Source organism: Mustela erminea, chromosome 17, assembly GCF_009829155.1.
Source record: "Mustela erminea isolate mMusErm1 chromosome 17, mMusErm1.Pri, whole genome shotgun sequence".
Classification (NCBI taxonomy): domain Eukaryota; kingdom Metazoa; phylum Chordata; class Mammalia; order Carnivora; family Mustelidae; genus Mustela; species Mustela erminea.
This window is the reverse complement of record NC_045630.1, coordinates 19,164,772-19,189,688: the sequence shown is the minus strand read 5'-3', so window position 1 is coordinate 19,189,688 and position 24,917 is coordinate 19,164,772. Positions and strand designations below refer to the sequence as shown.

Genomic DNA, 24,917 nt, shown 5'->3' with positions numbered 1-24,917 from the left:
TACTTGTGATCCCTCTCTGTCAAATAAATAAATAAAATCTTTAAAAAAAAAAAAAAAAGAATTAACTTTAAAAAAAAGAATTAACTAATAGCTTAATAATAAAGAGTTCAATCATTTAGTATTTGCTAGGTGCTGTTTACATGCTTTCGTATTTTATTAAATTTTTAATTCACGCAAATCTATCAGATAAGTCCTGAGTTTATCCCCATAATGGACAAGGAAACAGGGGCACAGAGTGGTTAAATAACTTGCCCAAAGTCACACAACTAGAAAGTGGCAGAGCTTAGTTAGGTTCTACCTATAAACTGTTTCCAGAGTTCTTAAGCACTGCAAAACAAAGCAAGTTCTTCTGGAATGGACTGGCTACAGGTGTCTTTGTCATGGTTATTAATTTCTAGGGGCAAAAACCACTTCTCATTTAAAAGCTACATCTCTGAGATCAGACACCTTCACACATTCTGTCATTATAAGTGTCACTGCAAGCTGCTGTGACAACAGTTTCTAACTCACCAGCATGCAATCATAGACCTATCTCCACAGGCCTCTGGGAGGCTGGACTGTAGCCATGGAGACAGAGAGAACTAAGTAAGAGTTGATGCTCCCTGCACTCAAATGAACTGTTATATATGAAACCCAAAACACAGGAATTAACATACTAAAGGACAATCTATAAGATGGATCACATGACCCTAATGACCCAATGCTTATCATGAATATTCAGAGAGCCTCATATATAAACATAAAAATGTCTTAGATTTATGTCAGTAAATGTTTAAAAAATTTCCTTCAACTACAAGATATAAATGCTCATGACAAAGTAAACATATGCCAAAGGTCTCATGAAGCCACATAAATTAAAAAAATAAAAATAAAAATAAAAATAAAAAATCTTAGCATTCCCATCTCCCATCCTGGCCTATAGCAAATGCTTCGCCAAGTCTCTAACTCTTCCATTAGTGCTCACAGAATAAGCATACTATATAACATACATCTCTAAAAGGAGTACAAACATGTAGAAATCCCTTGTAATTTTTATCCTACCTAATATTACTTGATTTCAGATGCTCCTCTGATTTCAAGTTTCCGGTCCTCATCTGGGACTTAAATGAAACGTTTTCTCCCACAATGACTATCTGCAAGAACATCCAATTTCTCATAAGGAAGAATGGTTTAAGACATTCTAGACAGAGGAGAGGAGGAAAATATGAGTTAACCCACAATAACAGAGAACTCCTTTGAAAAAAAATTAAATTATTTTCTCTTTATTTGAAATGATTTAATGTCAAAGTCAAATGAAAAAATACTTTTTTCTTTCTGTATTAAGTTTCTTGAAATACACATTTTAATATGCTGTTTTGTATACTTCTAATATTCTAGATTTATATCTAAGTATTATCTAATCTCCTTCTCTCTCTGAAAGCTGACTGATCTCTATAAGGCAAACAAATACCAGTTACCCAGCAGGGTTTTTGTAGTTCCAAGGTGAGAGTGTCCTGTAGAACACAGAAGCAGAATGGCTGGTGTGAACTATACTGTTTACCAATGGAAAAACATGTAAAGCAATTAAACCACAATTATAGGTGGTATGAATGATGTTTAAATTGTAAGGTCAACTAAAAAAATCAGGCTTTTAGATCTTTATTCACTCACTGAACAACGATTTGGTCATGTCTATGTACTAGATACAGTGTGAAGGACTGGGTATACAATGATGAAAAAAACAAATATGGTGCCTTCCATGGATTTAAAATATAATGTGGACATAGATCCACAAGGAAGGAGGAGGCAATAAAGGGTAGTGATTAAAAGCATGGGTGTGTGTGTCACACAGTTTGCATTTAATGGCATGCTGGGAATAAGTCAAGCCACAGAAAAACATAGCAAAATTTCTTAGGGACATCTATTTAACTCAAAGAAATGAACAAAGTTAAGTAAGTATTATTGGCTGCTGATACCTGCTTACACATACAATTACTATGTGGCAGATTCTGTGCTAAATGTTCTACAACACATGATCTCAAAGAATGGGAGTATAATGTAATAATAGTTAAGTATAGTCTTATATTCAGACTGTGCATTCAAACCAAGCTTTGCCAACAACTAGCTGTGTAACCTTAGGAAAATCACTTCTCTATGCCCTAGTTTTGTTAGAAGTTAAGAAGGAGATAAATAAATGTACCTACCTCATTGAGAAGTTTTGAGGATTAAATGAGGTAACAGAAATAAAGCACTTAGGACTGTTCCTTGTAAGCCCTCAAAAAATATTAGGTATTTTTGTCATTGTTATCGTTATAGTTATTCGTCTTCCCAACAATCCTAAGATGTAAGTGCTATTATTATTCTCATTCTATAAATTAGGAAACTGAAGCTAAGAACTACACTAATCAATTCTAGAATAAAAGACAAGGTTATTCACAATATTTAACAACAGAACACAAGTCTTAAGAGAAATTTCAAACATGCAGGAGATCCGTGTGGACTTCGTCTCCTCACTTCGGAAGCAGATATTCAACCTCCAGTGACTTTAGTTGTACTTTAGTGGAAGACTGAGAAAATACATGATAAAACCCAAGCTCCTTAGCATAGCATGTGAGGTCCCACAGGTCCCCGCTTTATACTTTATGACCTAATACAACTAAATTATTTTTAGCTCTTAGCTACTTTGTTCCTCAGTATCTCTACTCATGCTCCTTCACTCAGCCTGGAACGCCGTCCTCCTTCCCTCCTCACCTGGCTAACGCCTTCTCTTATTTAAAACTCAGCAACTTCTACACAATGCCTCTGGCTTGGCCAAGCACTCCCAGTGCATCTTCTATCTTAGCACCCAGCGCTACGAGGAAGTTATTTCCTCCACTAAAGACTATTCTGCACAACTCTGTATACCTGGTGCCTAGCTATGCCTGCCAAACTAAAGTGTATAAAGCAAATTTATGTTAATTTGGGCTACATGGTCTCTCAAAAGGCTAAGACACTAAAAATTCGATTTCTCAAAACTGACAGTAGTCTCAAAAGTCTTCCAGGAAAACAACTTCTAAGGTTTTTTTCACCTGATAACCAGGAATAACGTACTTCCTTCTAGGTTCAGAAAATCTATTATTTTATACAGTCTGTTAGAAAAATCCATGATCATTTTCTTGGCTATCTGATATTCAGATTGTTTTCCACACACTAGAATCTATATAGTATAGACAATACAGTATATATCTATATAGAAATACAAAATCTGAGAGAGGCCTGGGTCGCTTAGTCAGTTAAGCATCTGCCTTGGCTCAGGTCATGATCTCAGGGTCCTGGGATCAAACTGAAATCTGGCTCCATGCTCAAGGGGAGTATGCTTCTCCCTCTGCCCCCTCGCTTGCTAGTTGCACACATGTGCTCTCTCTCAAATAAATAAATCTTAAAGGAAAAAAAAAAGATAAAATTTGAAACCTCCATAGGATATGGATAAAGTCAATAACCCAAGTGCGCTGAACAAGAAATTAAGGTTAAGGCTAACAGAATTAAAATTTAAAAAAAGAAAAAAAATTTAGAGTAAACCATCAACAACTGGATGGCTATTTCCCCCTCATCTCAATTTCTACATTAGATGAGATATGCCAAAACAATGGTTTTCGACTCTACCAAACCCAATGCCTTTGGAGAAAAAAAAATGCATTCTATGTAACAACGCTGTACCTTATGGAAATAAAACACAAGATAATATTATATTACTTATTTAACACAGAAAAAGTGAAAACTAAATGCCTTTTAGGGTAAAAAAAAAAAAAGGAAAAATAAAGGAAAGCATTTTTTAAAAAAATTTATTTATTTATTTGAGAGACAGAGAGAGCATGAGTGGAAGGGGCAGAGGAAGGAGACAGAACCTCAACACCAAGCACAGAGCCCGATGCAGGGTTTCATCTGAGAACGCTGAGATCACGACCTGAGCTGAAACTGAGAGCAGGATGTTCAATGGACTGAGACACTCAGGTGCCCAAAAGGAAAGCGATTTTTAATAAAATTAGCATCTGAAAATATAAAAGATCAGGTAAGACTACTTTTGAAGACATAATAAAGTAAATGCTTGCATATACTTATAATGGTAAGAGAAGGTTAACAGAATACCAAAGACAGAAAAACAAAAGCTAAAATATGAGTAGACACTAGAATCAAAATACATATTAATGTAGTAACAGATTAGATTCATTGGAAAGGACAATGAGAGAAAAAATTACATCAGGGCAACCCAAGACAAAGTACAGAGTTGATGTGAAGTAAACAAGCATGTGACTACATGCTTTAAGAGGTGACATGAAACAAAAATTAGATTTAAAAAATAAAAAAGAGCAAATAGCCAAAATAATGTAAAACACCATACTAGTTAAACAAAAGTAAAGTACTACTTCCTGATGTGGAATGGGGATGATACACAAAATGGACAAGTTAATTAACTCAGCTAGCAACAAGATACCATCTGACTTAACTAAATCAAAGAATCTAGGCGTGCCTGGGTGGCTCAGTCAGTTGAATGTCTGCCTTTGGCTACGGTCATGATCCTGGGCCCTAGAAAAAAATCCCAGATCTGGCTCCTTGCTCAGCAGGAAACCTGCTTCTCCTTTTGCCTGCTGCTCCCCCTACTTGTGCTCTCTCTCTGACAAATAAATAAAATCTTAAAAAAAAATCTAAAATTATAGTTCATATAGTACTCTCTACTTCTACATGGTCTCTAAAATTAAAAAAAAAAAAGATATACAGAAGTCAAAACTGATTTTTCTACCAAAAAAACATTATTTAGCCTATATTTCCAGACATCAGTTTTACCTAGTCATGTTCTTTATTATTTTCCTATCTTCAGAAAGGGGTGGTATATTAAAATCAAGTAATTTAACTGGATACAGATCATGGAAGGCATATGGAAGATTGTTATATTAATGGCCCCCAATGAATCACACACCACCGGGCATCTGTACCCTTATTAATCTCTTCACATGGTGCCTGGGTGGCTCAGTGGGTTAAAGCCTCTGCCTTCAGCTCAGGTCATGATCCCAGGGTCCTGGGATCGAGCCCCACATCAGGCAGGGAGCCTGCTTCCTCCTCTCTCTCTCTGCCTGCCTCTCTGCCTACTTGTGATCTCTGTCTGTCAAATAAATAAATAAAATCTTTTAAAAAAAAATTAATCTCTTCACATACTGACCATAGGCTGAACACATGACTTACTTTGGCCAATTGGACTTCACCAAATGTAACAGAAAGAGGTTGATAAGCACTTGTGCATTTGAGCCTGCCCTTTTGCTAACACCATCATCATGTTATAAAGCCAAGGACAACATACCACTTGGAACAAGGAGACCCAGTTTTCCCACCTATCACAGTCATCTCAGCTGAGGGTCCAAACAGTTGAGTGAGGTTGTCTTGGGCCATTCAGGTCAGGCTGAGCCACTGGCTGACTGAGTCATCCAACAGAATTAACTGGCTCGGTCCAGCAGACAGCAATATAGACAGCTATCATCAGACTTTGACCAACAACGTTTTACTGAGTGAAGGGAAAAGGGGTGGGGATAAAAAAATGATTCCTGGCCAGCTAGAAGGGTGGACTAGCCATTTACTAACAAAAGGAAGATGATACAAGTAGGTATATGGAGAAGAGTCCATTTTGGGATAATAGTGCTTGGCACATGATATTACATAAGCTCTTGCTATTGTGCTTGATAACAATGGTAATTCTGAAATGGTTATTATACATCCAACAGAATGAACTGACAGGTAGTTAGAGTCTGGGGTTTAAAGGAAAGATATGGACTGCAGATATTCATTTGGGAGTCATCAGTATACAGGCATACTTGTTTTATTGTGCTTTGCTTTACTGTGCTTCACAGATGCTGCAGTTGTTAACCATAGATGGTCTGTGGCAACCCTGTGTCCAAGAAGTCTACTGGTACCCTTTTTCCAATAGCATTTGCTCACTTCATGTCTCTGTGTCACATTTTGTAATTCTCACAATATTTCAAATTGTTTCATAATATTATTATTACACTTGTTATGATATTCTGTGATCAGTGATTTTTGACATTATTGCAACTGTTTGGGGGCACCACAAACCATTCCCATATAAGATAGCGAACTTAATGAATGTTGTGTGCGTTCTGACTGCTCCACCAATCAGCCACTCCCCCATCTCTCTTCCTTTCCTTGGGCTTCCTTATTACCTGAGACACAGTACTGAAATTATGCCTATTAATAACTCTACTATGGCCCCCTAAGTGTTCAAGTGAAAAGAGTCACATGTCTCTTTTTAAATCAAAAGCTAGAAATGCTTAAGCTTAGTGAGGAAGGCACAATGAAAGTCTAGACAGGACTCTTGCACAAAACAGCCAACTTTTACTCTCAAAGCTAAAAGTTCTAGAAGGAAATGAAAAGTTGTGCTCCAGCAAAGACACAAGAGATAAAAGAAGCCTTACCACTGATTTGGAAAAAGTCTGAGTGGTCTAAGCATATCGAGCTGGCCACAACCTTCCATTAAACCAAAGCCTAACCCAGAGCAAGGCCTTAACTCTCTTCAATTCTACGCAAACTGAGAGAGGTAAGGAACTGCATACGAAAAACCTGAAAGCTAGCAGAGGTTGGTTCATGAGGTTTCAGGAGAGAAGCCATCTCCATAAAATAGAAATATGAGGTGAAGGAGCAAGTGTTGATACAGAAGCTGCACTGAGTTATCCAGAAGACGTAGCTAAGATAATTCATGGAGGTGGCTAAACAACAGACTTTCTGTGTAGACAAAACAACCTTGTATCAGGAGAAGATACCATCCTGGACTTCATAGCTAGAGAGGATAAGTTAGTGCCTGGTTTCATAACTTCAAAGTACAGGCTGACTCTCTTGTTAAGGGATAATGCAGCTGGCAACTTTAAGTCGAAGCCAATACTCATTTCCCATTCCCAAAACCCTAGGGCCCTTAAAACTATGCTAAATCTCCTCTGCCTGTGTGCTCTATGAACGAAACACCAAAGCCTGGATGACAGCATATCTGTTTTCAACACGGTTTACTGATATTTTAAACCACCACTGAGACCTACTGCTTAGAAAAAAAGAGTCCTCTCAAAATATTACTGCACAATAATAATAATATACCTGGTCACCTAAGAACTTCAATGGAGATGGACAAGATTAACATTGTTTTCATGCCTGCTGACACAACCATCTTTTCTGTAGTCCATGGATCAAAAAGTAATTTAGATTTTCAAGACTTTGTATTTAAAAAATACATTTCAGGGTCACCTGGGTGGCTCAGCTGGTTAAGTGTCTGCCTTTATTCAGGTCATGATCCCAGGGTCCTGGGATTAAGCCGGGAGTCTACTTCTCCCACTGCTTGTACTATCTCACACTCTGCCAAATAAATAAATCTTAAAAATAAATAAAAAAATTTTTTTTGTAACACTATAGCTGCCATTGATAGTGATTCCTCTGATGCATCTGGGCAAAGGCAACTGAAAACCTTCTGGAAAGGATTCCCAATTCTTGATGCCATTAAGAGCATTCAAGGTTAATCTGAAGAGGTCAAAATATCAACATTAACAGCATTTGGGAAGAAGCTGATTCCAATCCTCATGGATGACTTTGAGGAGCTCAAGACTTCAGTGGAGGAAGTGACTGCAGAAGTGGGGGAAAGAGAATGAAAATTACATGGAGCCTGAAGATGTGAGTGAATTGCTACAATCCACTGATAAAGCTTGAATGGATGAGGAGTTTCTTCTTACGGGTGAGCAAACAAAGTAGTTTCTTGAGATGGACTCTACTCCTGGTGAAGATGCTTTGAAGACTGTTGAAATGACAAAAAAAGGATTTAGAATATTACATAAACTTAGCTGATAAAGAAACTACAGGGTTTGAGAGGATTGACTCCAATTTTGGAAGAAGTTCTACTATAGATAAAATGCCATCAAACAGCACTGCATGCCACAAAGAACTCATCTGGGAAAGAGTCAGTTGATGTGGTCAACTTCACAGCCTTAATTTTTTTTTTTAAGATTTTATCTATTTGGCAGAGAGAGAGCACAAGCAGGGGAGCAGTAAGCAGAGGAAGAGGGAGAAGCAGGCTTCCTACAGAGCAGGAGGCCTGATGAAGGGCTCAATTCTAGGATACTGGGATTAGGACCTGGGCCGAAGGCAGACGCTCAACTGACTGAGCCACCCAGGTGCCCCTTCACTGCCTTATTTTTAAAAATTGCATTTACAACTCTGTATCATATTAAAAAATCAAATTACCAGTTCACTGGACAACAGACCCCAAGAAGTTAAGAGTTCATATCAAATCTGGCTCATATCAATTATATAAAAAATATGTGAAGAAATGACAGAATAGCTTTCAAATTTGATGAGTTACAAACCCAGAGATCTAAGATGATCAACAAAACTTGAGCATTTAAACACAAAAAAAGACCATACAAAGACACTGTAATCAAATGGCTGAAATTCAATGATAAAAAGAAAATTTTCAGAGCAGGGAGAGAAAAAGGATCCATTATATAAGGAGGAATAAAGATAAGACTAATGCCCATATTGTCAGAAAAAAATGTAAGCCAAAAAATAATGAAGTAAAACTTCAAAATATTGGGAGGGGGAGAAGGATAAGCCCTTATCAAACCTATAATTATATGTCCAGCAAAAATACCCTTTAAAACTGAAGGTGAAATAAGGACAATTTCAGAAACACAGAAGCTGAGGAAATTTGATGCCAGAAGATCAATACCATAAGGAATATTTTAAAAAGGAAGTTCTTGAGGCTAGAAAGAAAGATACCACACAGAAACCTGGAACTACACAAAAAGATAATAAATGCCAGAAATGAAAAATATGTAAGTAAATATAAAATAATGTTTTTCTCCTTGTTTTTTAATTTCCTTAAAAGTTAACTAACTTTTGGGGTACTGGGTGGCTCAGTTGTTAAGCATCTGCCTTTGGCTCAGGTCATGATCCCAGGGTCCTGGGATCAAGTTCGTCATAGGGCTCCCTGCTCAGCAAGAAGCGTGCTTCTCCCTTCCCCCTCCCCCCTGGCTTGTGTTCCCTCTCTTGCAGTCTAATAAATACATAAAATCTTAAGCAAAAAACAAAAATAACATGTAGTTTAGGGTTTAAAACAAATAAAGGGGAAAAAAAGGGGGGTGCCCAGCTGGCCCACTTGGAAGAGCATGCAACTCTTGATATCAGGATCTTGAATTCAAGCCCCACGCTGTGTAGAGATTACTTAAAAAAAAAAACTAAATAGGGGCGCCTGGGTGGCTCAGTGGGTTAAGCCGCTGCCTTCGGCTCAGGTCATGATCTCAAGGTCCTGGGATCGAGTCCCGCATCGGGCTCTCCGCTCAGCAGGGAGCCTGCTTCCTCCTCTCTCTCTCTCTCTCTCTCTCTCTCTCTGCCTGCCTCTCTGCCTACTTGTGAACTCTCTCTGTCAAATAAACAAATACAATCTTTAAAAAAAAATAAAAAAATAAATAAACCATAAAAAAAAAAAACTAAATAAAAAATAAATGACTTTAAAACAAAAAAGAGGGCACCTGGGTGGCTCAGCAGGTTAAGCATCTGACTCTTGACTTTGGCTGAGGTCATGATCTCAGGGTTGTGAGATCAAAGCCTGCATCAGACCCTGCACTAGGCATGGAGTCTACTTAAGATTCTCTCTCTCCCTCCATCTCTGCCCGCCCCCCCCCAAAACAAACCAACAAAATAAAAATGAAAATGTAACAGTACAAAGAGAGGAGAGGGAGATATAATTACACCACTTAAGATTTTATATTATACTTAAAGTGGAATATATAAAAATGCATATTATAAACCCCAGAGAAACCAAAAGAGGATTATTAGAGGATACCTAATAAACAGGAGAAATAAAATAAAAAGAGACAGAGAAAAGAAAAATAGATAAATCTATAATTATTTGGAGAGTTCAAAACTCCTCTCTCAATAACAGACAACTAGGCAGAAAGTGGGCAGAAAATTGGCAGAATTAGACCAATACTATCAAGCAAACATCTAACTGGCATTTCTAAAACACTTTACCCAACAGAAGAATACACGTATTTTTCAAGTGCACATCCATCCAGCAAGAAAGACCGTATGTGAATCACAAAATAAATCTTCAGAAATTTAAAAGAATCAAAACCACAGAACTACCAATCAATACAGAAAGACAGCTGGAAAATTCCTCACCTATTTGGAAATGAAATAATACATTTCTTAATAATCATGGAGCAAAAGAAGAAATCACAGAGGAAATGGGAAAATATCTGAAACCAAATGAAAATGGAAACATAATGTGTAGGACGCAACAAGGCAGTGCTCAGAGAGCTCTTTATAACTTTAAATGCCTAAATGAAAATAAAAAAGGTCTTAAGGCATTAATCTACCTTAAACTATAAAAGTATATTAAACCAAAATTAAGTAGAAGAAAATAACGAAAAGCAGAAAACAAAAACCAGAAAACAAATAAAAGCTCACTTCAAAAAGATCAACATAATTCCCCTCAAACTAATCTATAGTTAGAATACAATTCCAATCAAAACACTAGGAGGCTGTTTTTGGTAGAAACTAACGGACAGGTTGGCTTTAAAATTTATCTGGAAATGGAAAAACTGAGAATAAACAAAACAATGTTCCAAAAGAATAAATGTGGGAGAACTTACACTACCAGATTTCAAACTTTTATGCGGTAATAATCAAAACAGTATAGTACTGGTATAAGAATAAACATACAGATCAATGGAACAGACCAGAGTACAGAAATGGACTCATCTACTCATGTACGTAGGTACATGTGTATCAGTGTGTCTGTGTATACAGCCAAATAATGTTTAACAAAAGTGTCAAGGCACTTTAACAGGGAAAAAATGTTTTCAATGGTAGTGCTGGTATAATTGGAGATAAAAATTTAAAAACTAGAAAAAATTAACTTTAAGTGATACATCACAGCACACACAAAAATTAATTCAAAATGGATCACAGACCTAAATCTATAAAATTTCTAGGAGAAATTTTTCACTAGCCCAGGGAAATAAAGAATTCCATACAGGCAAGAGTCAATAAAAGAAAAAGTAAACCGATAAATTGGATTCATCAAAATTTAAAACTCCTGCTCCTCAAAATAATTAAGAAAAGTGAAAAGGCAAGCCAGACTGGGATGTATGTGTATGTATACAAACACAAAGGATTTACACTGAAAAAATATAAAGAGAACTCAACAATAAAGCATTCCAATTTTTAAAATGGACTAATGATTTAAACACTAAAAGAAGATACACAAATGGCCCATTAAGCACATGAAAAGAAGCTCAACATCTTCTTCATCTAGAAATGTGACTCTACAATAAAATACCAATTCATACTCACCAGAATGATGAAACTCAAAGGACTACCAATACCAAGTTCTAGAACAAGCAAAAGTAATTTATAGTGATACAAATCAGAACAACTGCCTGACGCATATAGAGAGTTAGGACATATTGCAGAGGAGTCTAGACAGTATTTTGGGAGATTTGCAAGTATTCTATATCTTGATCAGGGTGGTGGTTAGAGGGTGTATTTTCATAAAGTTCAGTAACTGTAGCGTTAAAATGAATGCATTTTGATTACCTCAACTATTGTGATTTTTTTTTAAGTATTTTTAAAAGATTTTATTTATTTGACAGAGAAGGTGTCCTACAGACAGAGAATACAAGCAGGCAGAGCAGTAGGCATAGGAAGAGGGAGAAGCAGGCTCCCCACAAACCAGGGATCCTGATGGGGGGGGCTCAATCCCATGACCCTGGGATCATGACCTGAGCCGAAGGGAGACACTTAACCAACTGAGCCACCCAGGTGCCCTCAACGTGGTACTTCTTTTTTTTTTTTTTAATTTTTTATTTTTTATAAACATATATTTTTATCCCCAGGGGTACAGGTCTGTGTATCGCCAGGCTTACACACAACTAATGTGATTTAAAAGTATATGCCCTATGATCATAATCTGATTAAAATGCATTATCTACACATTGCATAAAATGCACATTCTATATTCATTTAAAAAAAAACTGAGGAGCATGAACAGTACTGATGGCAATTTAATACTACAAATTTTCTCAAGAGTTAACAATGACTGCCCAAACTTAGCTTTTTCTCAGTCTTCATACTTCCTGAACTATAGTGTATTGGCCCTTACTCAAACTTCAAACCGTATCAAAATCTTTTTGAAAGCCTCTGAAAATGGTCACTGAACTTGATCCCCACAGTTTCTGATTCAGCAGGTCTAAGATGGGACACAAGATTTTGGATTTCTAACAAGTTCCCAGGTGATACTGATGCTATTGGTCTGAGGACCACACTTTTGAGAACGAGTGCATTAAAACACCCCTTTATTAAACTTTAAAACTTTCCATGGGGCACCTGGGTGGCTCAGTCGTTATGTGTCTGCCTTCAGCTCAGGTCCTGACTTCTGGGATCAAGCCCCGCATGGGGCTCCCTACTCGGGAGGGAAGGCTGCTTCTCCCTCTCCCACTCCCCCTGCTTGTGTTCCCTCTCTCGCTGTGAAATAAATAAAATCTTTAAAAAATAAAAAAAAGAAGAAGAAAAGAAACACCTAATCATCAGGGAAATGCAAATCAAAACCACAACGAGCTATTACCTCACACCTGTCAGAATGGCTGAAATCAAAAACACAAGAAACAAGAAGTACTGATGAGGATGTGGAGAAAAAAGGACTCTCATGCACTGTTGGTAGGAATGCAAACTGGTGCAGCTACTGTGGAAAACAGTATGGAGGTTCCTCAAAAAATTAAAAATAGAATTACCACACAATCCAGTGATTCCATTACTGGGCATTTACCCAAAGAACATTAAAACACTAAATCAAAAAGATATATGCATCTCTATGTTTACTGCAGTATTATTTACAGTAGCCAAATTATGGAAATAGTCTAAGGGTCTATGAATGGAGAAAGATATGGTGTATGTACACACACACACACACACACACACACACACTGCAATGGAATATTACTCAGCCATAAAAAAGATTGGAACCTTGACTGTTAAAACAACACGGATGGATCTAGAGAGTATAATGCTAAATAAAATAAGCCAGAGAAAGACAAACACCATATGATTTCACCCTTTTGTGGAATTTAAGAAACAAAACAAGTGAACAAAGAAAAAAAGAAAGAAACCAAAAAAGACTCTCAACTATAAAGAACATAATTGATTGTCACCAGAGGGGAGGTAGGTGGGAGGAAGAATAAGACCTTATTATCATCTGGTATCTGTTCCCTAATGATCTCACCTGATACCGATACACCTGTATCATTACTTTCCAGCTTGTGGATTTAAGTGTCACCATTACTGAAGACAACTATGAAATCAATCATTTCCAACCCAGCTCACACTATGTCCCCATTCCAACAGCTATCTGGCATCTCTGCATGGATATTTATTAAATATTCCCTTCAACACCCATGACTTTATTACCTATTTCCATGAGAAGTGCTACCACTTCCCCACGACCAACTTTAATATGACTCTCCCTCTCTCCCTTCATACCTAATCAGTAGCCAAAATCCCACTGATTACATTCACGTATTTTCTCTCATAGATGCTTCTCAGTATCCTGATTCAGACTTTCACTGTCTTTTACATGGATTTTTGGCAGTTTTCTCAAATCATTCCCATGACTTTACTTGCATGAACTTCCCAAATATACGGTATCAAATAATTCTAAACACATCAATGTCCAGATTGAAAACATTAATTTCTTCCATTTATCCATAAAGTTCAAACTAAGCAGCCTATCAGTATCCCCCAATTTAGCTTCCAACCTTATCTCCTTAAACCTTTCCCTTCATGAAATATGCTTCAAATGCTTCTGATTCTTCCTATGTCTGTCTGTCGGTCTCTTTCTCTCTCTATATATATGTATTTTTTTTTCCTCTGCCTGGAATATCCTCCTCCAGTTCATCACAAAATTCTTCTATCTTAGGGAGATGATACACCCTTCATAAAACCTCTTAAGACATTTCTATGAGGTCAACCCTTCAATTCATATCCATTATGGCACGCACTACATTCTAACATGTTATTTCTTCAATTAATCTCTGATTTATACTATAACCCCAAAACTGCCTTGAAGAGTACCTTATTATCTAGTCTTCCCTGAATAAATACGTTGAATGAGTGCAGTTAACAAGATATTTATTTGTATATTTTTAAAATATATATTAAATAAAAGCCTCAAGGCTACAAATATGATTTCACACACACAAAAAAATTCACAGTAAAAATCTTTTGATAGAAACTCCTTATGGTCAATAGAAGGAAATCTAATATTAGTCACATATTTACTATATGTAACCTATTTCTTTTAACTTACAAAAGTAAAAAGCAGAAAACAATGTATTTTAATCTAACATATCTAAAACATTAGCATTTCAACATGTAGTCAATATAAAAATTATTGAAGATTTCAAATTCTTTCTCATGCTAAGTTGTCAAACTGTTTCACAATTACAGCACCTATCAATTAAGCAGCTACTTTTTCATCAGAAATATTTGATCTGTATTTAGATTCCTTAAAATGTACTGCTGAAGGTAGATTCACAGACCCAAATTGTTCTGACAACTCAATCAAGCATAAATTCTTAAAACTTAAATTAATTAAAAAAAAAAAACTTTTACTTACAGGGGTGCCTGGGTGACTGAGTCAATTGTCTGACTCTTGATTTTGGCTCAAGTCATCATCTAAGGGTCCTGAGACTGAGCCCAACACTTGCGCTGGGCATAGAGTCCGCTTAAGATTCTCTCTTTAATCCCCCTGCTGGTCCTCCCCGCGCCTCTTCCCATTCAAAAAAAAAAAAAAAACCTGAATTATAATACAGCTCCTCAGTCACACCCGCCACATTTCCAGTGCTCAATAACCACAGGTGGCTAGCAGTTACTCTACAGGGCCTTGCAGGTATAAACCACTTCTAAGAGGATCAATAATTTCAGCAATATGAAAGAGAAATATCACAAAAGACTCCTAAAACCATTTTAACTCCTAAATTAACTCCTAAAACCATTAAGATTTTAGCAGGGGAGAAACCCTCCAGAGCAACCACTTTGCTTAATAATAGAAGCAAATGTAAAACAATTTATACCAATAATTTCTTAGTATCTCGGGCCTGCTATATCCTAGACACTATTCTAGGAGCTGGGATACAGCAGTGAAGAAAGTACACAAGGTTCCTGCTATCAAGGAATTTACATTTTATATTAGGGGTTGTGGGAGGAGACAAAAAGCAAATCCATATATTATCTATTGGGGTTACAGTGTGAAACTGACTAGGGATCAGTTTGGGGAAGGCTCCCCGAGAAAAGTTAGATCCACTCATACAAGTGTGAGGCCCCTTCCCCACAATGTTCCATTTGCCATTCTTTACCAGCTCAAGCTGAAAAACGCAACAAGAATAAGACAACAAGGCCCATACCAGGGCAGAACACCTAGCTTTTTTAGTATCCTAATATTCAACATAATACTTAGTACCCTAGGCACTTTCTGTTGCACTGAACAGAATTATATATTACACACACACACACACACAAAAGAATAATATAACCCCTTCTAACTTTGCTGTTTGACCCTCTGGTCTCTCTGAGCTTCAACTTCCTATATGAAAAGTTAAGAGTTAATTATGCTTATTTTACAGTCTGCATTATCAGGAAAACATATACTACATATGAATGGATGCTGTGAACTCTAAAGCATTATATGAAAAGGAAAAGCTTACTAGGGGTATTAAAAAAGAGCTTATTCAACATTTCATTTTGGGCAACCCCTTCGGGTCCCCTCCCTTCTTGGGAGTTTTGTACTATCACTTTGCTTTCACTCAATAAACCTTGCTTTGCTGTCCCTGATTTTTTTTCCTGATTGACCCTCATACAATAAACATGTCACACCACTGGGATAGACCTGGGCTGTCTAATTCAGTAGCCACTAGCCACATGAGCATTTGACATGTAATTAGTATAAATGACAAAATTTTTTATTTTATTTCATTTAAATGAAATTAAAATTGAACAGCTACACATGCCTAGTGTTCACCATTCTGGACAGCACAGGTATACATCAAAACCACTGTTACTGATTAACCTACTGGAATGAAAGAAGAAAGCCTTAAAACCTGCCTAACTTCCTCCATGTAACCGTTCAAAAGGCAAAGGTACAGCTGACAGCAATTTCTGATAAGCATGTAAGACAGTGAAATGGAAATGAAAATGAAAAGCTTTCACAGAACAGAGCTGGCTTCCTATCAGGTAAGGTATGAGAAAAATGGCACTGATTTATGTTAGGGTACTAGCACATGCACATCGCTTTCCATTCCTGCTCTGGCCGCCATGAGAACAGAAACAGACACGACTCTTCCTCATCTTCACATCTCTGATACAGAGTTTATCAAATGAACAGAATCCTATTACCCATGACTTTCCACTATACTTACATCCTCTCTCTGGTTGGCATTCTTCTTTGAAGCCCAGCATCTTTTTTTTTTTTTTTTTTTAGATTTTATTTATTTATTTGACAGAAATAACAAGTAGGCAGAGAGGCAGGCAGAGAGAGAGGAGGAAGCAGGCTCCCTGCTGAGCAGAGAGCCCTGAAGCCCAGAATCTTAATCTCCCCTCCTATTTTTAAGAAATCTCCCAACTTAAAAGGCAGAAGCAATTTCCGCTATAGATTCACCAGCTTCCCTTGCAGCTAGGGTGCAAAGAGATCAATCAGACTTACAATGAGCACACCAACATCACATTTTTTTTAAAGGATTTTATTTATTTATTTGAGAGAGAGAGAGAGAGAGATGACAAGTAGGCAGAGAGGCAGGCAAAGAGAGAGGGGGAAGCAGGCTTCCTGCTGTGCAGAGAGCCCGATATGGGGCTCAATCCCAAGACCCAGAGATCATAACCTGAGCTGAAGGCAGAGGCTTAATCCACTGAGCCACCCAGGCGCCCCCCAACACCATATTTAAATAACAGCTAGTGAGAGAAGAGGTACTGCGGCAAATCCACCTGCGACGAGAGCAACTAAATCAGATTCCCAGTATTAGTGGTCCTGCATATCAAGTGTGGGTCAGGGATATAAATTATGGAGAGATCATGGTCTTACACCAGAGTATCTTCATAGGCTGAATTTTAAAGTTGTATACAGGCGCCTGGGTGGCTCAGTTGGTTAAGTGACTGCCTTCAGCTCAGGTCATGATCCCAGAGTCCTGGGATCGAGTCCTGCATCAGGCTCCCTGCTCCATGGGGAGTCTGCTCCCTCTGACCTCCCCTCTCATGCTCTCTCTCACTGTCTCTCTCTCAAATAAATAAATAAAACCTTAAAAACATAAAATTGTATACTCCAGGTTACACAGCTATTGTGGGAGTCAGAATCATGACAATAAATCCCATATCCTAATCCCCACAATCTGTGAATATGTTACCTAACAAAAAGGGACTTACTTTAAGTCAGATGTGATTAAGGATTTTGAGGAGAGATTATTCTGGATTACCTGGGTGTGTCCAGTCTAATTACAAGGGTTCTTACAAGTAAAAGAGGGAAGAAGCAGGAGAGTTAGAAGAGATGTGATGAAAGAAGCAAAGAATAAAGTGATAGGATTACTGATTTCGAAGCTGGAAGGAGGCCATAAACCAAAGAATGTAAGCAGCCTCTTTTCCTAGAAAAGGCAAGGAAATGGATTCTCTCCTATAACCTTCAGAAGGAAGGACACCTAAATTTTAGCTTAGTGGGGCCCATTTCAAATTTCTGACCTCTAGAACAATAAAGTAATAATTTGTGTTGTTTTAAGTCACCAAGTTTATGGTAATTTGTTACAGCAGCTGTAGAAGCTGGGTCTCTAGCTCTTTTATGCTTAAATGAACCAGCTATTCCTCTTCCTCACATAGCTGATATACTCCCCTAATTCTCCCACCCTTAAGTCTATACAATCTACTACCATTTCCTTTAAGATTTATTTGAGTGAGTGAGTGAGAGGGCACACACACACAAGTGGGGAAGGGGCAGTGGGGAGAGGGAGAGAGAGAAAGGCAGAGAATCTCAAGACAACTGAGCACGGAGCCCAATAAGGGCCTTGATCTCACCACCCTGAGATCATGACTTGAGCTGAAATCAAGAGTTGGACACTAAGCCACCCCCGTTCCCCCATTAGCATTTTTTAATTAACATATAATGTATTATTTGCTTCAGGGATACACATCTGTGAATCATCAGTCTTATATAATTCACAGCACTCACCATAGCACATACTCTCCCCAATGTCCATAACCCAGCCACCTTATCCCTCCCCTCCCACCCCCCAGCAACCCTCAGTTTGTTTCCTGAGATTAAGAGTCTCTAATGATTTGTCTCCCTCCCTGGTCTCATCTTGTTTCATGTTTTCCCTCTCTACCCCCCATGACCCCCCGCCCTGCCTCTCAAATTCCTTGTATCAGAGAGACCATATGATAACTGTCTTTCTCTGACTGACTTCTTTCAGTTAGCATAACACCCTCTAGTTCTATCCATGTCGTTGCAAATGGCAAGATTTTGGATTTTTGATGGCTGCATAGTATTCCATTCTATGTATATGTGTGTGTGCGTGTGTATACACACACACATATACACACACCACATCTTTATCCATTCATCTGTTGAAGGACATCTAGGTTCTTTCCACAGTCTGGCTGTTGTGGACACTGCTGCTATAAACATCTGAGTGCACGTGCCCCTTCAGATCACTAATTTCCATCTTTGGGGTAAATACCCAGTAATGCGATTGCTGGGTCATAGAGAAGCTCTATTTTCAGCTTTTTAAGGAACCTCCATACTGTTTTCCAGAATGGCTGTACCAGCTTGTAGTCCCACCAACAGTGTAAGAGGGTTCCCCTTTCCATGCACCCTCACCAACATCTGCCATTTCCTGACTTGTTAATTTTAGCCATTCCGACTGGTGTGAGGTGGTATCTCACTGTAGTTTTGATCTGTTATTTCCCTGATGCCAAGTGATGCTGAGCACTTTTTCATGTGACATCCATTTGGATGTCTTCCTTGCATTTTTTAAAAAGACAATGACACAGTTTTTGCTTTTTTCATTGCCTAAGTCAGGTGTGCCTAGTTTTGTTTACATCACAAAGGAAAATAATACTATTCAGACTTTACCATCTCCTGAAGACTGAGATATGTCAAGCATTCGGACTGAGAAATTAATATATTTCAAAATGTTCGCAATAAATAGACATTACTGGTCAACATTTACTGACTGTCAGTATTGTTCTAAGTTGTACCAAGACAGGGGCACCTAGGTGGCTCAGTTGGTTAAGCGTCTGACTTCGGCTCAGGTCATGGTCCCAGGGTCCTGGGATGGAGCCCCATGTCTGGCTCCCTGCTCAGCAGGGAGTCTGCTTCTCCCTCTGCCCTCTCCCCCTGCTGGTGCACATGTGTCACTCTCTCTGTCTGAAATAAATAAAACCTAAAAAATAAATAAAATAAAGTTGTATGACAATAATTGAGAAACCCCTCCCCTCAAATCCTAACATGGGAATAAAATGGTGAACAAACACAAAATAATGTAACCAGTGAAAGAGAACTGAGAAAAAAAGAGAAACATCTGGTTATTTATCTAACAAAATTCTAAGATGATTCAAAGAAAGACTTTCTGGAAGAAGGAACTTTTCAAGGACAATGTACAGTAACATGAAAAGAAGCTAAGACTGTGAGGTAAGTACAGGAAGGTTGTCTCTTTTCTAGAGTTAACCACAGTCTCATTCTCTCAGAATCAGCTATATGTTTAAGTAGAAAAATGGTAAATTCAAAGATGTCAGGCCACATATGAAAGCTTTAGTAATTTGTTTCTTTTAAAAAGTCACTGAATTTTCCTTCTGAAGCAACTTATTACTTAAAATTTTAATTTCACACATGTAAAATTCTATTTCTTTTAAGGTCAGAAGCTGATACCTGAACACCTTTGTGTAATAAGTCAACTGCGACAATAAGGAAAAAGCAGTCTTAATCTTCTGTACTTAAATTATAAAACTGGCAAGTCATCCTCCACTGTCCTATTAGACCAGGTGGATCAGAACGGTTTTTCCCCATATTAGCTAGTTCTTGATATCCCCAAGGTTTTGGGAAATATACTGTATTTAAGTATCAATACTGAAGACAAAAACTGCAGAAGAACAGCTATGAGAGAAGAACAGCAGGCCAACTAGTCAGTAAGTTCAAAGCAGTCTAAGTTAATTTATTACAGATATAAAAGAAAAACAATCTCCCCTTCTCTTTCCCTTAATAAGTTTCCTGGCAAAACTACCGTGCCCTCTCCCTTATTATTCCACAAAAAATAAATGCATTAGGAAGCTTAAGACTGATGAAAAAAGTTTGTTCAAATCATACACACTACATATATACTTATGCATTTTCAATGTTTTACAGAAATATATTATCTAATAACAAATATATAAACAAAACAAAAATAAGATTTTAAAATCCTACAATCCTAAGCAAATAAAAATATAAGACTATAGAGGTACAGTCCATATGATGTATGGTTAAAAGCATTCTAGAGCCCAACTCCTGGTTCAGCTACTTTATGCATGGCACCAGGCTTAACTATATTCTGCTTCTTTACTCTTCTATAATGAAGTCAACAGTACACCCCTCACAGGGGTACTGGGAGGATCCATTAAACATACGACATTTGGAACAGGGTCTGGCACAAAATGAAATTGTTGCTTTAGTCTTATTAATCATGTCAAATACACAAACCAGCACCCTCTCTCCTTGAAGTTATCATACCTCACTGGTATGATACTGCTACTCTATGCAAGCCTCCATGTTAGCACTGAAAAAAAAAAACAAACAAACAAAACCCAAAAGTTAGGTTAGCATTGCCAAACTGCAGTCCTAATCAGGGACCCATACAGGAGAGGGTCTAGAGCACAAACATTAAGAAGCCGCTGAAACAATAAACAAATTATTCCTAAAAATATTTTTTAATAAAATCATAAAATAAAAAATAAAATCATAGCACACCAAAACAATTTAAAAGAAAGACTATTGACTCAAGATTCCCTATCAAAGTTTTACAAAGATTTATACTAAAAAGTATACTTGTATGGCCACAAAAATCAGAGTATATCACACACATCCCAAATGCAACACAAAAACAAGGAAAGCCTCACACAAAAGAAAGCAGTGTGCATTAAAAATGAGAGAAAATTACTCATGGTGACGTCTTTTTTTTTTTCTTTTAAGATTTTTATTTATTTATTTATTTGACAGAAAGAGAGAGATCACAAGCAGGCAGAGAGGCAGGCAGAGAGAGAGGGGGAAGGAGGCCCCCGGCTGAGCAGAGAGCCTGATGTGGGGCTCAATAATGGGACACATTTTTGAGCACTGCCATCACTTGCAGCTTCATACCAAAATATGCCAAAATAGTTGCCAAAAATACAAAACAGCTGCCAAAAATAGTGGAAAGACTGTCATTTCGTATATGAAGAAACAGTGGAGGTAACACGTAGTAAAGTAGAAAACTTGAAGGTTTATTAGCTTGGTATCACACTATATCATTTTCAGCCTCACTTTACATGGCAACCATTCCCAGGTTCTAAACTGTTCTCTCATTTTCATCTTACCTCACTTAGGAATCTAAACTGTTCTCTCATTTTCATCTTACCTCACTTAGGAATCTGGGGATCTGAACCATGCAACATAAAGAAAGAATTATGTCAGGGCACCTGGGTGGCTCAGTAGGTTAAAGCCTCTGCCTTCAGCTCAGGACAGGATCTCAGGGTCCCGGGATGGAGCCCTGTGTTGGGCTCTCTGCTCAGTGGGGAGCCTGCTTCCCTCTTACTCTCTGCCTGCCTCTCTGCCTACTTGTGACCTCTGTCTGCCAAATAAATCAACTGTTTAAAAAAGAAAGAAAGAAAAAAAGAAAGAAAGAAAGAGTTATGTCCACAAAGAAAAGTAACTCCCATCTTATCAAGAAAAGCATCTATTTCGACAGGATCTTGTATGAAGATAAAGTAAGTATGATATTCAGTCTGGCTGGCTGGTCCCGTTTCTCACCTGGACCCTCCTAATCATTTCTTCCAACTCACGAGTGTGGTCTTTCTCCCTCTGATTCTACCATTCTACCATCTTCCTATGACTTGCCTCAAATTCAAATTGCACTGAGTTTGAAAACTTTCACCTGACCACCTCTTTAGCTATGTCCTGCCATCTCCACACATACCCTTAACGTAAATCACGATGTCTCTCTCCCTGTACTGGAAATGATGTGACAGAGAGAATAATCTTTTAAGGTTCTTGGGACTGATTCCCTAAGGCAGTTTACAACACCCATTATGGCAACCTCATATCCCAATTTCCTTAAAAGCAATCATCTAAATTACTACAGTAAGTTCTATTCCTAGTTCTCTGAGACGATTAAAAGTAAAAAGGCCATAAGTCAAATGCATATGTATTCACAGGGTTGTACCTGACCCAGTGCTCCTATCATAGTCCCAAAATTTGGGATATACAGTAAGTTCAAATAAAGAAAAAAATTGAAGAAATCCATTAACAATAACATACGACAACTGCTCCATAAGAATGTGAGGTTTTTAAATACCAAATAATACACTCCTACTACTAATATTAATAATAATAACTGCGCTTATTGCTTTTTTAAAAAACTAGGAATAAAGTAGCACGTTATCGATTTTTATTCTTTTACCTCATTTATCCTTGTCAAACCATAAGAAACATACCTCCATTTTACTACTGACAACACTGGAATTAAAAAGGTCAGGTAACTTAGCCAAGATCATACATCCAATTTAAATCCAGGGCTGTCAGAAAACAAAAGCCATGCTCTTCACTTTTCAGTGCCATATCTGGCCAATACTTTATCTGGAGTATCACGCTAACTTTCTGATAACATAGCGCTACTTTTTTTTTTTAAGATTTTATTTATTCATTTGACAGACAGAGATCACAGGTAGGCAGAGAGGTAGGCAGAGAGAGGAGGAAGCAGGCTCCCTGCCAAGCAGAGAGACCAATGCGGAACTCAATCCCAGGACCCCAGGATCACAACCTGAGCGGAAGGCAGAGGCTTCAACCCACTGAGCCAACCAGGTAACCCACTGTTTAGGTAAGTCCCATGAGATAACTTTTCCATATAAAGAATCCAGTGTACCGCAGTATTTCTGAATTTATTTTGCCTTAGAAACATTGAGAATCCTAACACCTATGAATTTCGCACACAATTCATTTTCAGTGGAATGCACTCTGGAAACACTAGAGTACTGGATAGATTTGCTCACGTGTAACACAAATAAAGACATCAAAGAGTCTGCTTCATAAAAAAAGAGAGAGAGATACAGGAGACCTTCAGTACTGGTGAGGATATGAGAAAACAGGTACCTTCAAACACTGTTAGGGTGGGAATAAATAGCATGAACTTCCTGGTAGTACCTACTATGTATTGTTAGTTCCCTTTTGTGGTTGTAACAAATTACCACAAATATAGCACCTTAAAACGACACAAAACATTATCTCACAGGTCTGAAAGTCAGAAGCCTAAATGAGTCCTAGTAGTTTAAAGTCAAGGTGCCGACACAACGGTGTTGCTTTCTGGAGACTAGGGTTTTGGCTTTACCTAGTTCTCAAGGCTGCCTGTGTTCCTCAGCGTGTGACCCCTCCATTCCAGCAGAATGCGCTCTCCAGTAGATCGTTCAATTCTCCCTCTTCCATATTTACAGGATCCTTGTGATTACGCTGCGCCCACCAGATAATCCATGATAATCTCTTCATTTTAAACTCAGCTGTTTAGAAATCTTAATTCCCCCCTGCCATGTTAAGGTAACAAATTCACAGGCTCCAGGGATCAGGATGTAGATATATTCTGGGGTTTGAATTGGGGGGGAGGTCGGGGTGTTATTCTGCCTACACCTAACAAATTATTTTTAATGTGCATACATACCCTGTCACTCAAATAAGTGCACACAGGATACGTGTGTACAAGGATGTTCATCATAGCACTTTTTAAAATAATAAAAAAATACTGGAAATAACACAAATTTTTACTCTTAGGAAATCAGTTTAGAAAGCTGTGGTATTCCCAAAGAACAGAACAGTATGCTAATGTTTCCAATGATGCTGCAGATATATAATTACAAACCTGTCTTTAATAAAATGTTAAATGAAAAAAAAAAAAAAAAGCCAGGTCACAAAAACAGAATACAGTCCAATCCCAGTTATTAAAGAATATACATATATACAAATATATGAGTATGTGAGTATGTTATCATACATACAAAAAATAACGGGAAAGCAACACAACTCTGGATGGTCGGATAACCATATATTCCTGTGTGCCTGGGACAGTCCAGATTTATGCCCACTGTCCCAGCAATGATTTGCACTCTCTTTCATGTTCATAGGATCATTCTTACAATTTTCTGGGGTTTGTTTTGTTCCATTTCAAACAAGTACTCTCCTGGATGCTAAAAGTGGCAAGAATCTAATCTATATCACCATTTGAAATTTTACAAAATTAAAGTAACTTAGGAAGTACGCTTTTTAATATATGAATTTGCAACCACTAATTGTGAACCATCTAAATAACACACTCTGCACCATTTGATAGCATCCCTGGCAAACACAGACACCAGAAGAGAAACTTCACTTTTAAGAGCACCGCCCAAGTATGTGCAGTGGACAAAGAGGGAGCAAAGGCCAATCCCAACTCTGCCACTAATCAGTTACCTTCAGTATCGTTTTCCTTCTCTACAATATGCCAATTGAGCGAGTTATACAAAGTTACTGTATACAGTGGTTTAAAAATACATTTAAATAAAAGTATTTTGGAAAATATAAAGCACTAATAAAATTTAAGACAGTACCCTTGAGGAATATAGTAGCCCTCTTTGCGGTA

At 37.7% G+C, this 24,917-nt stretch overlaps 1 protein-coding gene across 13 annotated transcripts in view; it reads right to left on the bottom strand.

Annotated features, from left to right (window-relative positions):
- Window positions 1-24,917, bottom strand: part of SMG7 (SMG7 nonsense mediated mRNA decay factor) — a 92,842-nt gene that overhangs the window by 54,914 nt on the left and 13,011 nt on the right. For 8 of the 13 annotated variants that reach the window (XM_032318353.1, XM_032318363.1, XM_032318365.1 and 5 more), the window contains one exon: window positions 1,042-1,133. The exons of 2 other annotated variants lie outside the window; for them this stretch is intronic. In XM_032318353.1, coding sequence (XP_032174244.1) covers window positions 1,042-1,094 — 53 coding nt within the window. In that variant the 5' untranslated portion in view covers window positions 1,095-1,133. Of the gene's footprint in view, window positions 1-1,041; window positions 1,181-24,917 lie in introns of those variants that run through there. 3 more of the 13 variants (XM_032318354.1, XM_032318361.1, XM_032318364.1) reach the window with 1 other exon arrangement.